Below are 14984 nucleotides of genomic sequence, written 5' to 3'. Positions count from 1 at the left end.
GTGGCTGTAGTTGGCTCAGAGGAAAGAAACTCAGATGATCACCAGGTATGGAGGTGGAAGGACATACCAGTGGCCACGTTCCAAAGCCTGGGCATTTTCATGCTCCCTGCTCTTCTGGGGCTGGATTATCCTCAGAGATGCACAGGCCCCAGGGCAGAAGCCAACCCCTCCAGGTGGACAGGCAGACAAGAGCGGCACCACTGAGTCAGGTCTCACTAGTGGTTTTCCCTTTACACTGTTAACAGGCCCCTCTCCCACCCGTTTTCTTCCAGAAAAGTGGCGTCTGCATTTTCTGGTCTCCCCAGAGCAGGCCAGGGGCTCCAAAGGCGGGCACACCTCCTTCTCTTGGAGATTCTACACACAATGGCAGGTTTCACCACAAGCACATGGGTGCCTCCACTCATCCAGCCACCCTCAGGGACCATCTTGTCAATCTCCTTAGGATACTACAGAGAAACACTGCCCAACCAAAGGGGACATTATGGACGTTTCTAATGGGGAAACGTCCTAACGTTCTAACCCCTCCTCCCCATGGGGTAATGGGAATTGTTATAGTTCAGCCGGAATTGGGATACCTCCCCATGGGGTAATGGGAATTGTTATGGCTCAGCCGAAGTTGGGATGCTGACCAAACACCACCAGTGGTCCAGTATTCTGCTTCAGATGGAGTGGGAACTGACAGCTCTGCAGCTAACTGGACTCCCTGTGCATGGAAGTGAAGACAGAGGCAGCAAGGGCCTGGCCCCTGCTCCCTGAAATGAATTCTAAAGCACATACATACAAACATACATACGTAGAATTGCCACAAAACAAATGTTTCAGATTCAAATGGAAAAAATCCTATTACCAACTTAGAAGTGTCTGAATTTCCTGCAGCTTGTCTTTAAGCCACTCTAGTTAGCTCAGAAGTCTCTCAACTTCCAAGTACATAGCACAATCGAAACAAGTAAATTTTCCCTGAATCGTATTAATCTATTTTTTTTTCTTTTTGTGATCTAAGTTCTTCATTTAAAAAAAATTTTTAAAAAGATTTTATTTATTTGACAGAGAGCATGAGCAGGGGGGAGAAGCAAGGGGAGTGGGAGAAGCAGGCTCCCTGCTGAGCAGGGAGACTGATGTGGGACTCAACCCCAGGACCTTGGGATAATGACCTGAGCCGAAGTCAGACACTTAACCGACTGAGCCACCCAGGTTCTCTCTCCTAAGTTCTTTAATGTGAAAAAAACCAACCAACCGAATCAGTTTCACCAAGGATGTCATGGTTTTCTGGTACCCATGAATGAATGTTGAGACCATTTCCTCTTTAGCCTTTTAATACCTATAATTAGATCACCACAAATCCTCATATTCCTTATTTTTCTGAACCCCTTTCTCCCATATTTCTATCTCCTGTATGCAAGTGACTTATGCTCACTGACAACAGCTTCTTCTCTAACTCATCACCAGACAACAAAAGGCACTGGGGTGGGAGTGTGGAATGCTGTCTAGTTCTGCTCCACCTGCTGTTGGTTGTGGGAATCTCAACCACATCATAAACGAGAACTTGGCCTTTTAAAACCTATGGCCCTTTTGCTATCTAAGGACCATAAGGTTTCTCTCTTTTTTAAATAGGCTCCATACCCAATGTGGGGCTTGAACTCAGGACCCTGATATTAAGAGTCCCATGCTCTGGGGCGCCTGGGTGGCACAGCGGTTAAGCGTCTGCCTTCGGCTCAGGGCGTGATCCCGGCGATCTGGGATCGAGCCCCACATCAGGCTCTTCCGCTATGAGCCTGCTTCTTCCTCTCCCACTCCCCCTGCTTGTGTTCCCTCTCTCGCTGGCTGTCTCTATCTCCGTTGAATAAATAAATAAATAAAATCTTAAAAAAAAAAAAAAAAAGAGTCCCATGCTCTACCGACTGAGCCAGGCAGGTGCCCCATTTTTAAATTAATTATTTTTTAAAGTAAGAGCCATAAAGTTTTCCCCCCCTCAGGCTGGCTCACCTCACAGGGGTGGAAGTCCCACCTCAATTGCTGTCACATCTGGGCCTCGTGCTCTGTTCTTCCATTAAAAAATTGGACTAATTTCCTTTTTTTTTTTTAAGATTTTATTTACTTGAGATAGAGCAAGAGTGAGAGAGAACAAAAATGGAGAGCGGCAGGCAGAGGGAGAAGCAAGCTCTCCACTGAACAGGAAGCCCATTGCCGGGCTCAATCCCAGGACTCTGGGATCCTGAACTGAGCCGAAGGCAGACCCTTAATCTACTGAGCCACCCAGGCGCCCCTTATTTCCCACTAAGTGGGTATGTGCTCAGTCACCATTAGTGTGATTGTCTTGTGGGGACAGAAACTGGCCTAAGTCAGGACCAATAGCTGTGTCCTCTGTACCCAAAACAGGGTCCAGTACAGGGACAGTGCTCTGATTATTGCCCGTAGACTACATAGAAAATCCCTCCTCTAGACTTTGCTAGAATGTGCTATCTTCTCTTGTTCATTTTGAAATTTTTTTTTTTTTTTAAGATTTCTTTTGAGAGAGAGAGAGAGAGAGAGAGAGAGAGAGAGAGACCACACAAGCATGGGGAGCTGCAGGCAGAGGGAGAGGAAGAAGCAGGCTTCCCAGCTGAGCAGAGAGCCCAATGCAGGACTCGATCCCAGCGATGATGACCTGAGCCAAAGGCAGAGGCTTAACCAACTGAGCTACCCAGGTGCCCTCTTGTTCATTTTTAAGATCCCCAAGGGTATGGTGCCAAGGCCATGGTACCCTGCCCACTTATCTACAGAAGTGACCCTTTAACCCTGGGCCTTGCTGCCTCAGTGAAAACATTCACTAGTGATCAATTCCATCTGTGTCCCCCATGTTCTGGAGGTTCTGAGATGGGAGAGCCCATGGATCTTTTGCACACCATTGTATGTCCAGGTGCCATGTATGGGGCTCGGCACACCAGAGGGCCAGGGACGAGCAGCTGTGGAGCTCAGATTGGCAGTGCCTGGCGCCTCTCTGGCCTTGCCTGTCCCGTGCATGCTGCCCACAGCTTTGGAGCCTTAACCTCTGAGCTATCAGTGAAGTTTCTGCCCCTCTTGTCCCAAGTGTGGACCCCCTTGATTCAGAACCCAAACTCTATTTCCTGTTCTCAAACCTTGGGATTAAACTCCACACACTCAGGTTTCTGTCTAGAGTCCTATCTTTGTAACCCCCAAGTCTCTGCGAAGCCACCCCCACCCATACTGCATAACCCTAGCCTTCCACATCTGCTTTAGAGGGACCCAGGGGCTTTGCGAATGAGGGACTCAGGGCCTCTGCAGGAGCTGTGGGGCATTCCCACCAGAACTCTGCCAGTATCCCAGGATCTTTTTGTGGGCGGAATGGTGTGGCCTGAAACCCAGAGAGAGGAAAGTAGAAACAGGCAGGATATTCCACTTCCCTCCACAGATGCCCTCTCCTCAGAAAGCCAGAGAGAGAAGGCAGAATAGAGGCCAGTGGGACCTTCACAGCTCTGGAGAGGGGGTTCATCAACAGGAAGGCCCTCACTTGGTGCTCCCTGGCCAGAATCCCCTGGGGTGTTGGCTTAGGTTACTTGGATCCCTGGAAGGAAGACTCTACACAGTTTTATAATCAGAAACTTTATTTTGAATAAACCACTCAACACTGAGCAGATGACGTTGCCTCAACTTTTTCTTTGAAGAAAACAAAGATATTATGGTAAATTCATGAAAACACTGTGCCTTCATCTTCTATCCTTTGTAGGGCAGAAAAATTCTGCCTGACCTTTCCTATCTTCCTGATGATGTTCGTGAAGGACAGCCACTGAGGGCACAAAAGGAAGCTCTCCACAGGTCAAGGGCTGCAGGCTATAGTCTGGGCACAGAACCTCCTGCAGCTCCAGTGGCTGGGGCCCCAGCTGGGTACAAGTGTACCACGTGGTAGCTGTGCAGTCCAAAAATGGCCCAGGATGCCCAGGGTGTGCCTTAAGGCGCAGAGCGGCAACACCTCTCCCATGGCGGTGACACAGAAAGGACTGGACGGAGAGGTAAAGGCTCCCGACGCCAGGATCTTCCGCGTGTCAACGCAGCACTGACACCCACTCTAGGTCCTGCAGCAGGCGCGCTCCTCCTTTAGTGAGCTCCCCGCTGTTCAATTCTGGGCCCGTGTGCTGCACTCCTAACTCGTTCTCCCACTCCACCCCACAGTCCCTCCCTTGCAGATGACAGGAAGAAACAGCCTGGGTTGGGGCTGGAGGGAGGGAGACAGGAAGCCTGCAGCCATCCTTGTACCCCATGATCCCAAGAATCACAGCTGTCCTCTGTCTTTAAAAGCGATTCAGTTTACAGCTAACATGGTACCTGGGAAATTGCTGACTAAGGTGAGAATGTCTGAATATCAAAGAACTTCCACCGTAATATTCACAGATCTCCCAAGTAACTCTTGCAGGAGGTGAAGGAGGCCCTGTCAAGTACAGACATCTCTGCCAGCCTGAGCGGAGGCAGTGAACAAAGCCACAAAAACTCCAGGAATCACAGATGTAACTTTTAACAGCCCCACAGGACTGGGTTCAGGACAGGCAGGACACCACACAAACCACCTGTTCCTTTGCACTCAACTGTGCAAAAGCTGACCCTCTCCCCTGGCCAGCCCTTCCAGGATAGTAGCTGGGACCACAAACCCAGGACCCTCCTGGCCTCAGGCTCCCAGACCCCAGAGATCGGTGTCCTCCGGCAGCTAGACCCAGGCAAGGGGGAGAGCACCCCGCCCCCAGGGCAGCCACTCTGGAGGAGAACACGCTTCTGATAACCTGAAAACCACTTGTGCAAACAAGGCCCCTGAGTCCAGAAGACCTGTGCCCTTAGGAGGGCCATGCTGAACTTTGACCCTGAAGCTCACCACAGAACAGTGTAGCAGGACAGTGTCAGGTATGGACAGCCGTGTGTGAACCTGCTTAGTTACATCACTGGAGCACTGGCACAAAAGAAGGGACCACGGTAAAACGAATTTATTTTGGGGAATAATTCCCTTTAAAAGTAGATCTCTATCTTTAGGAGACAAAAGGAAACACTGTGCTGAACTCAGGTCCCCTGGTCTGGAGGGCCACAAGCCCACCTATGCTCTGCTGTGGGCTCTGGCCTCAGTGGCCAGACCCAGGTAAACCTGGAAGAAAGATAAGCCCACAGACACACAGTGCCATCGGAGACGACGACACCCTGTGACAAGGCCCCTTTCTGTATTATCTCCTCACTGCAAGGTAAGGCAGGTGCACCCAACCATAAAAGGGTCCCCAAGGACCAGGCAGGAGGCATGATGTGATTCCCTGTGCTCCATGCCCGTCACACAGGCCAACTCAATTCCCCACCGTCTGCCACCCACGCTCTTCCCTTGAGACACCAGCTGTGGCCAAACACATGAGAATTGGGAAAACGGGGACCACCCTGGGGCCCTCTTGCAGGAGACATTCTGAGGCAGGGGGGGCAGGCAGCATATGTTACATTCTAAGTAAAATAGCTAGAGGGTAAAACACTCCAATGCCAATTTATTTTTAAAAAGGGTTCTGTGTAATTCTATGGTTTGCCTTTTTTTTTTTGTATAATTATACAACCTTTGAAAATTACATAAGTTGTATTGATCTAATACTATTAATAGTCATTCAGAAAAAACTTTCCCTCCCTCCCAACAACCATCCAGGGGGAATTAGAAGTCCTGAAGAGAGGCCAATTCAACATGGCCTCTACCCTGGTAGAAACAAAAAGCGAAAAGATGAGAAGAAAACAGAAATGGACTACGAGGTGTGTGGCCAGTGTCTATCAGGAGTGGGGCCCTGGCTGTTGCCTGAGGTGGTGAAAGGCAGAGCCTGCAGCATGCAGTTCGGCAGCCGGGAGGCCTCGCAGCCACATCGTCCTCACTCCGGCGCATCCGTGTCCCAATCTAGGTGTCATGGAAATCCTTCAGCAGGGTTCTCCTCCGTTGCTCTGCTATGTGCATCTGGTTCTCTAAGTCCTGCACCAGGGAAGCAAGATGGTGCTTGCACGGCCCAGTCCCCAGAGCGCGGAGCAGCCAAAGCCACGCCCACCACGTCAGGGGCTCCAAGCGGTCAAAGGCACTGCCCTTCCCACCCTTCTCTGCAGCAGCTTCCCGTCCACATGCTAACAGCCCTGTCACCTGTTAACAAGCCAGTCCTGCCTGGCCCACACCAGAGGGACCAAGAAGGGGGCAGGCACTTACCCCTCTGTCATAGCTGTCTGCACGCTCCACTTTCCACGACAGGTTTTCGATCTCAGCCTCCAGCTGAGCCTGCTGGTATTCAAACTGTATGGGCAGAGCAGGAGGGTCAAAAGGAGAGGGGCTGCAGCCGGGGCAGGGCCTGCAGATGGAGGGGCAGACGCAGCACCTCAGGCTCGCATGAGCTACAGACAGGCCTGAGGCTGTCCTCAGAGAGCAGTGCTAGTTCCTGTAGCCAGAGCCGGAACCCAATCAAAAGGCCACCTGAAGAGTACAGCCAAGTGGCAATGCCACACTCACCCTCCGCCCCAAAAGAAAGGGGAAAAATTTAAGCCACCAAAGACAATATGCCCAACATACAGGGAAACAGATGCTGCAAAAACAAAATGGATATTCACAGACATGGTATTCACTGAATACTTCATTTTTTCAGTCCTTCTGCACATCAAGACTTAAAAATATTCAAGCCATTTGACTTAGTCATTGTACATCCGTTGTACAATTATACACAAAATGTTCCTCGAAATCTTATTTATACTAATGAAAAACAGAAACAATGAGCGCCCAACTGATGGTACAACCATATAATGAAACATTTATGCACTTATTAAAAATGGTATTTACCAGACTGGTAAATAAGGACAGCTGCAACAATAAATGATTGTAACAACAGAATGTCATGTATATAATTAACATTATATGTAGAAATAAATTTAAAAGGCTGAAAAATGCTAACAGTGGCCATATCTTTCTGGTGGGATTATGGATGATGTAAATGTTTTTGTTTTTCAACATTTACACAATAAATGTGAATTACTTTATAGTCAGGGGAAATAATCCATATCTAAGAAAAAGAATTAAACAAAGATGTAAAAAAGTCAACTATAATTTTGGAATGTGCACGCTAGGTATCCTCCTAAAGCATGGGTGCGGGGCTCCCAAGTGGCCACAGAGCTTTTTAGCCAGTTGCCCTGTAGCTATGACCATTCAGGGGCTTTGATATATCTGCCTTAATATAGCACAAAATGCCAGGGCCTGAAATCTCTTTTAGAGATGCCTAGAAGAGAACTGAACTTTTTTTTCAGCGAGCGAGCGAGAGCAAGTGATCAAGTGCGTCGCACACGGGGGAGAAAGAGAGAGAGTCTTAAGCAGGCTCCGTGCTGAGCGTGGAGCAGGGCTCAGTCTCACCGCCCTGAGATCATAACCTGAGCCAAAACCAAGAGTCAGACACTTAACCGACTGAGCCACCCAGGTGCCCCAGTAGAGCTGAACTTTTAAAACTGACAGTTTTTTTGCCCTCCCAACAACCAGGTTCTGGTCCCCACTCTCCTGGAAAGTGCGGGTAGACAAGGATACCTCTAAGCTAGGAGGGCAGAGCGGAGGACTGCTTGGCCTTACCAGCTTCTTCCTCGGGCCGGACTCCATGTAGTAGGCATACGGGTAGGTGTACTGCAAGGTGTACCGGCACTACAACAGAAGAGAGAAGGCGTCCGCACGTGGGCACCTAACCTGCACGCATCTCAGGTGGCTTTTACAATTCTTATCCTACCATGCAAGCCAGCCTGGCTCTATGGGCATGGGTTCGAAAGAAATGAGGCCAAGCCAAATCAAGGATGAACTGGGGGACAACACGGGAAAAGCTGAAACAGAAATGGTCACAGAACACCCACAGTTCCTTTTTCAAACTGTGATTTATTACCAGCAGCTGCCTCAATGGCTCCTCCCTTGAGTCGGACATCAGAGTCCACACATCTATCTCAATACCTGTCCAAAGACAATCTCTTAGTTTCTTTGGAGTGACGCGTGGATGGGACAAAAGGAGAAAAAGGCTCTAGTTTTCCCTGCGTTCCTTCCCTGTGGCTGAGGTAGTGGAATACTCTTCTTGGAAATCCCCTGGCAGCGAGCGGCAGGCTGGGGCCTCAGTGGGCACAGCCCAGGGAAATGTGGGCCCGGAAGCAGAAGCATGCAGAGCGACACAAAGTGCTGTGTTCCCGTGCCGCCTACACTGCCTCCCACCCTCAGACATCTGGGCCTGACAGGGCTGGGTGCTGGGCCAGGGATCAGAAGAGGGAGGTGGCACAGACCTTGGCCAAAAGCTTGGCGGCATTCTGTAGGTACTGCCAGTCGATCCACGTCCCCAGATTATTCATGACTCTCTCCTGAATCTTCTCATGAATCCGCTGATAGGTCTGTGCCTCCAGCTGCAAGCTCTTGTTGTGGTTTTCCCACTACAGGGTATTGAGAAAGGTGTACAAGTCCAGACAGAAGTTCAGAATAGACACCTTGGTTGGCATAGCATGGCCACAGCTTCATCTAACTTATGGGGACTGTGTGTCCTTGAGAGTGCAGTAGGAGGACTTTTTCTTCTTCTTTTTTAAAGATTTATTTGAGAGAGAGAGAGTGCCCACGCGTGCATGTGCACACAGGGCAGGGCGGAGGGGCAGAGGGAGAGGGCAAGAAGCAGACTCCCTGCTGAGTGCAGAGACCAGCATGGGCTAATTCCAGGACCCTGAGATCATGACCTGAGCTGAAATCATGAGTCAGCTGCCCAGCCCACCGAGCCACTCAGGCACCCCAGGAGGGGCCCTTCCTCAGTCCATACTACTAACCCTGTCCTAAGCAGTGGCCTGCCGGCCAGATCACTCTACCAACCAGTGCAATAGGGCTTCAGCCCTGAGGACTAAACAAAGCTAGGTCCCTACTGCTCTGGTGTGCTTAGAAAGCAAATCCGCCATGCTCTGTGGGCTTCTGAAGGGTCTTCCTGGGAGGAAGTGCCCTCTAAATCTGATTAAGATGGTACCAGAGGGAAAAGACTATCTGATGGTCCCCTCACTGTCCCTCAACCCATCATTCAAACAGCTTTGTTGGTTGTGGCTGCCCTGCAGAGCCTGAAAGCCACATTTATGGAAGCACCACTCAGGCCCACTGCAGGAGCTCCTCTCCCTGACTTCTGTGTACACGTACCAGCACACCAGTCACTGGGCATTCTGCCTCAGCGGGCCAGTGGGAAGAAGCCCACTAGAAAGGAGCAGTTGCCCGAGAAGATGCCTACCCTCTCAAAGTAGAACAAGTACTTCTTGAGGGCTTCCCTGGCCTGCGCTTGCTGGCTCTGGTTGACAATGTCGGGGTTCTCCTTGTACCGACTGCACTCATAGTACTCGCTGCCATGGGTCTTCCAATCTCCTAGACACATCCAGCAGAAGTCTGCAAAGAACAGAAAAAGAGGCATTTACACCCACAAGATAAGCCCACAATCCTCCAACGGCAAAGCAGTGGAACAGATCCTGTGAAAGGGGAGTGGGGTGGGGTTGTCACCTGTCCAGAACTTCCTAAGGGTGCCTCTGTCCAGGAGGAATGTGCACCTCTCCTCTTTGCCACCTAACACTGTCCCTGTAGCTTTTCCTTGCCAATACGAACAACGGCCAGCAGATACTCTTAGTTCCATGAGGACATAAGCTTTGTACCTCTTTAACCCAACACAGGCAGACACAGACTGCACAAGACTGCTGGTGTGCTGTGTCAGTGCTGAGAGAAGCAGAAAGTCATCCAAGGTGGTTGTCCAGAACACATGCTTGCCCTCCTGGGTACCTCCCACACTCATGATACCTGTCCTAAGAAGATTCTGTACACAAAGTTGGGAATTTCCCCTATTTTGTCATTTTTTTTTTTAAAAAAGAACACTTCTATAAAACCAACAGCTACCCAATAGTTCCTATGCAGAATTATGAGCCTGTGCTGAGGAAGCAAAGAGGGAAAATAAAGATCCACTAAACATCCAACAGTTACCATGGTCTAATGGAGAGGAGCCAACCATAGTTCTGTTAGATGGCCACATCTCTGTCCTGTCTGATCTATATCCTGTCTCTGACAAAGACCCTCAAAGTGGGTAAACCCTGTTTCCCAGGATTTAAGCTGGCTCACTGCCTTCTCCAAAGGACCTCTGATATAAAATTTGGGGAAACTAAAGCCAAACTCAGAGACCCAGAGGTCATTCTCTTCTCCTGGGAGCCTTCACTGAACAGCAGCAATACTGCTATCTCCTTAATCAGCTAGGTGGTGCTTGCTGAGAGGTGAAGGTGGTCAAACTGCACAAGAATGCAAGGGAAGGCAGCTAACTCTGGGTGGTGAGGGATGGGGAGACTATGGGGAGGGACACACAGGGGACTTCTTGAGTACTAGAAATATGATGGGTACTGGGGTGTTCACTTGCCAGTTCTCTTTGTACGCATGTCTTATGCACTGTTCTAAGTGGATGATACACATCCCTCTCACTCAAACACATAAAGACAGAGTGGGATACCACTAAGGAAATATGCCACTACCCATGGCCTATCTTCATTCTACACTTCACAGTCACTGTTCCCTTCCAACGCCTTGCCATGTCCATTCTGATTACGATGGGCTCCTGGGAAAACACAGGAATACCATTAGATGGACCCTTACAAAGAGAAACCCACAGGGCCTTCTGGTCAGCATTGAAATTGCTGTGTAGTAGACCTGTTTGGACATACTTTCTACTCAAAAAAATTTTATTTCTTTACTTCATCTGGCAGGAAGGAAAGCAAAACCAGCACGTTCTATGTAAGCTACTCATGATGGACGAAGATCTGAAAGGCCAAATCAAAAGCCCTGTAGAAACTCTGTAAAACCTCGAAGGAAGACTCTTCTGTTACTCCCTCCAATAAAACAGCCTGTTCTAAAAGCTCTCTGTAAGGTAGCACAGATAAGCCCCACATTACTTACCTGCCTTGGCAAAAAGAAAAAGAGCACACTAGAATCTTCTTGGATGACTGAGGATCATGAAGGTCTAAGAGTCATCCCAACCTTGACGTCTGACTATCTGTGTCAGCGAGATGGCAGTGGGATTATAAGAGGCACCGGAAGAAGTATATGAAACATCAAGAGCTGCTGTAGGCTGGGTACTGTAAGTGACGGAGGCTGCCCTTGTCACTATACTACGAAAGCACTCACTAAACAAGCGGGGAGGCCCACGCGCAAGAAACGCACACTGTGCCCCTGGGCCTTGTGCACCGCGCCTGGGACTCACCGTGTTTACACTTGGAGCATTGCTGTCAGAGGGAAACAGAAGAGAACATGTTAAGGGCACGCTGACCAAAGGCTCCATGGCACACATGCAAAGGGCACGGGCTTCTGCTCACCATGTGATTGCAGCCTCCGTTCTTCTCAATGCAGATGTTGCACTTGGGACACTGAGGAGACAGAAGGGCGCCGTTAGGCTCACACACCACCAGGCCGGTTCTAAGACAAATTACACAAAGCTCCTGGCACCCGTGCCCAGTAGCTCATCGTGCGAGCCCTTCTGGGGAGGAGCATCTCACTTAAATGTGGCAGGTCGCTGAGGCTGGAACAGCAATTCAAGGAAATGAGGTCAGCACGTTTGGCTCTGAAACACTCCAAGCACCGGCTGAGCCCCACTAAGTCTTCCACCATCTGTCTTTGCCACGAGGCTGCTCAGATTAAGCACAAGCTGAGTCAGCACAAAGCCTTCCTGCTTGGGAAGAATGCCAAAGCAACACAAGAGCTGGTCCTGGTCAGCTTGCTTGGACTTCTGCTTCCACAAGAGGGCAAGGAAACCCCATCTAAAGCTCACTTGCTCTCATTTGAGAGATGCCCCAACCTAGGCAGCAAGGCAGAGACCAGTCTGACACTCTGCTCTCCCTTTGCCACGAAGCAGACTGTTTAATGAGGTCACGGTCATGGCTATGCTGGGAGTGCAGCAACTTGGCACATGACAGGCACAGGGTAGGTGCTGAGTCACCCAGGGCTCAAGGGGCTGAGGGCCATGTTTTCCCACGGGAAGTTTCAGAATGAGAACTGGGCCTGCCTGGGCTTGCCATCAGAGCCTTGCTCTTTACTACATGTTGTTATCAACCACCTCCCTCCCAGGGCTGTTAAAGCCTGGGAGGCACTCAAAAAAACCAGGTTTTCTTCTAATTAGTCAACCCATGGGTCAAACTTTTCCAGGTAGTTCAGCATTTTAGTAAAATAAATGCGCCCAACACATACTAGGATAGTCTGCTGCAAACTCTGCCAAGTCTGGGCAAGGGTCTGTAGCCTCCAGCAAGGGCCCTGGGGCCCTGGGTGTTCTGCTCTCAAATGGCCAGCCTCCTGGGCAAGGCCTTAGGCAGCATTAAGGAGGGCAGATCCATGACAGGTAAGACACAGTCCTTACGTCTTTAGTGTGAGCACTAATGTAGTTGGCTGTTTCAGAGTCGTCTGCACACTTCGTGAGCCATTTCCGGATAGTGGCGCAGTCTGTGGGGGCGTGATACATCTGACGACACTTGAAACTTAAAACCAGAAAAGAAAAACATTCAAATAATTGTTAGGTCAGGGTCCCATGTTTTCAATTTTCCTTCTGTCCAAGCCAACAGATCCTGAATTAGAGTTTTCCAAAGAAGGAAAGTCACCTCTCAAGGCCTTTGGGATCTTTAGTTACCCAGGGCTATACTGAAATACTGTATGAATTTCTCTTCATCTAAGCACTTCTAAGACACACTCTTAATACACCCAAGTAAAATGCTTCTGTCTTAAATATCCTGTGTGGTGTCAACCCTCCCTTAAAGGATGTCATATTCAGAGTTCAGATTCTCAAAGGACATGGCGAGGTGCTCTGAGACGGATAACTCAGCTCAGACCCAAGGCAGAATCAACATCCGCTTTTTGGGAGCCTGGACTTAACTCCCAGCCATATGTGCACAGTATGTACACACAACAGAACTTGTTCAGTCTGCAGGGCCATGATAACTCTGACAATACCTGAAACTTAAAATCAGAAAAGAAAACATTCCAGCACTCATCTGGCTAGGCTTCCATGTTTTTCATTTCCCTTTTGTCCTAGCTAACGCGATATCTGGATAGTAAAGGCACTCAGGCAAACAGCCTAACACATGCCCCAGGGAAAGGAGTTCATAATGTGGGACACAGGGGTGCCTGGGTGGCTCAGTCAGTTAAGCATCTGTCTTCAGCTCAGGTCATGATCCCAGGGTCCTGGGATCAAACCCCGTGTGGGATCTCTGCTCAGTAGGGAGCCTGTTTCTCCCTCTCCCTCTGCCTACACTCTCTCATTCTCTGTCAAATAAATAAAATCTTAAAAACAAAAAAAGTGGGACACAAAGGATGAAGAGCAACTACATTAGCGGTTCTTTTTCTTTTTCTTTTTTTTTTAAGGTAAACTCCACACCCAGCATGGAGCCCAGCATGGGGCTTGAACTCATGACCCTGACATCAAGACCACAGCTGAAACCAAGAGTCGGACACTTAACTGACTGAGCCATCCAGGCACCCTTATGTTAGTGATTCTTAATCTTTGGTGAGCCATAGACTCCCTCAACAATGTTTTAAAAGGCAGGAACACATGCACATACACCACATTTTCCATGTAGTTTCTCTGAAGCCCCACCATGAATCATCTTAGGGAGGCATGATTAGGGACAGACACAGATGTGGACCTAAATTATGGCTCTGTCCTTGCCTTGCATCTCCAATTCCTCCCCTATAACATAAGGGCAACAGTATCAATTGCACACAGTTGTGACAATATAGGTTAAGTGATGAGAACAGTGTCTTTCCCACAATAAGGCTTCAGTACACTTAAGCTATCCCCCTATCTCCTGAATGGAGCAAACCCCAAGTAGACATAAACTAGCTTTATGAATTACAGTGTTATAAAATTAGCCTACAAAGGCCAAGATAAAGATTCAGACACTGAAGATTGTAGCTTTCAAACACGGTAATATGTGATTATCTATGCAGGCACATATACACCCACACTGACACAATCTCTGTGCCATGAGTCTCAGTAGCATAAACCGTAGCATATTCTCCCAGAATCTGTGCCACTTTTTTGTTTGATAATCTGAGCATTATCAAACATCCCATGGAACATGAGATGCTGGGTACATACCCTGCCCACTTGGAGCAGAGCTGGTGGTTAGGCTCAAAGACCCTGTCTTTCCCAGCCCCACCCTCACCCATAGCAACAGCAGTGGTGCTTCTGAGGACAAGGCAGGAGCCCAGGGCTGCTCAGCACCCACACTCACTCTTACCAGAACACCTCGTTGCACCGATTGCACTGTACTCGGCGAGCTCTAGGCTCCTGTACCCGAATAACCATGGGGCAGTCTGCACCAGGGCACAGCTGGAGCTGGTAATGACTCTGTGAACACACCAAGGGGAAACAATGAGGACATCCCCTAGTCACTGCTTCCAAATTAGACTTCCCTGAGAGCTCAAACACCTGCTGTCCTTCCAGCCGATGACTTCTTTTTTTTTTTTTTTTTTTAAAGATTTTATTTATTTATTTGACAGAGAGAGACAGCCAGCGAGAGAGGGAACACAAGCAGGGGGAGTGGGAGAGGAAGAAGCAGGCTCCCAGCGGAGGAGCCTGATGTGGGGCTCGATCCCAGAACGCCGGGATCACGCCCTGAGCCGAAGGCAGACGCTTAACGACTGCGCCACCCAGGCGCCCCTCCAGCCGATGACTTCTATCAAGCGGCTATAGGAATTCAGAAAGGATGTCACAAGGAACAGCGTTCAGCAGATACTGAAGACCTATGAATGTTTAGCTAAAACTAGGTAGCAACTCACTAGAATGATCTAAGGCTAGATTATAAAATGGAGCATAGAACTGTGTCTGTGAGATGAAAGTGCACAGGCACCAGGTTTGAAAAGGAACACAGCCCAATCAGCTGTGCATCTGAAAGTATTATTCTAAGTGAAAAAAGACCGAGAAAGACAAGTACCATATGATTCCACTTCTGTGCAGAATCTAAAA

At 49.1% G+C, this 14984-nt stretch overlaps 1 protein-coding gene across 5 annotated transcripts in view; it reads right to left on the bottom strand.

Annotated features, from left to right (window-relative positions):
- Positions 1–3584: 3584 nt before the first annotated feature.
- ARIH2 (ariadne RBR E3 ubiquitin protein ligase 2) overlaps positions 3585–14984 on the bottom strand; it is a 48121-nt gene continuing 36721 nt past the window's right edge. For all 5 annotated transcript variants that reach the window (XM_026500791.4, XM_044384834.3, XM_057312074.1 and 2 more), the window contains 9 exons: positions 14257–14366; positions 12381–12498; positions 11347–11397; positions 11235–11256; positions 9240–9391; positions 8272–8415; positions 7586–7654; positions 6191–6274; positions 3585–5965 (listed from right to left, as the gene is read on the bottom strand). In XM_026500791.4, the coding sequence (XP_026356576.1) occupies positions 5894–5965; positions 6191–6274; positions 7586–7654; positions 8272–8415; positions 9240–9391; positions 11235–11256; positions 11347–11397; positions 12381–12498; positions 14257–14366 (822 nt within the window). In that variant the 3' untranslated portion in view covers positions 3585–5893. The remainder of the gene's footprint in view (positions 5966–6190; positions 6275–7585; positions 7655–8271; positions 8416–9239; positions 9392–11234; positions 11257–11346; positions 11398–12380; positions 12499–14256; positions 14367–14984) is intronic.

Source organism: Ursus arctos, unplaced genomic scaffold, assembly GCF_023065955.2.
Source record: "Ursus arctos isolate Adak ecotype North America unplaced genomic scaffold, UrsArc2.0 scaffold_14, whole genome shotgun sequence".
Taxonomy (NCBI): Eukaryota; Metazoa; Chordata; class Mammalia; order Carnivora; family Ursidae; genus Ursus; species Ursus arctos.
The sequence above is the reverse complement of the archived record's forward strand: the minus strand, read 5'-3'. Positions and strand labels throughout refer to the sequence as shown.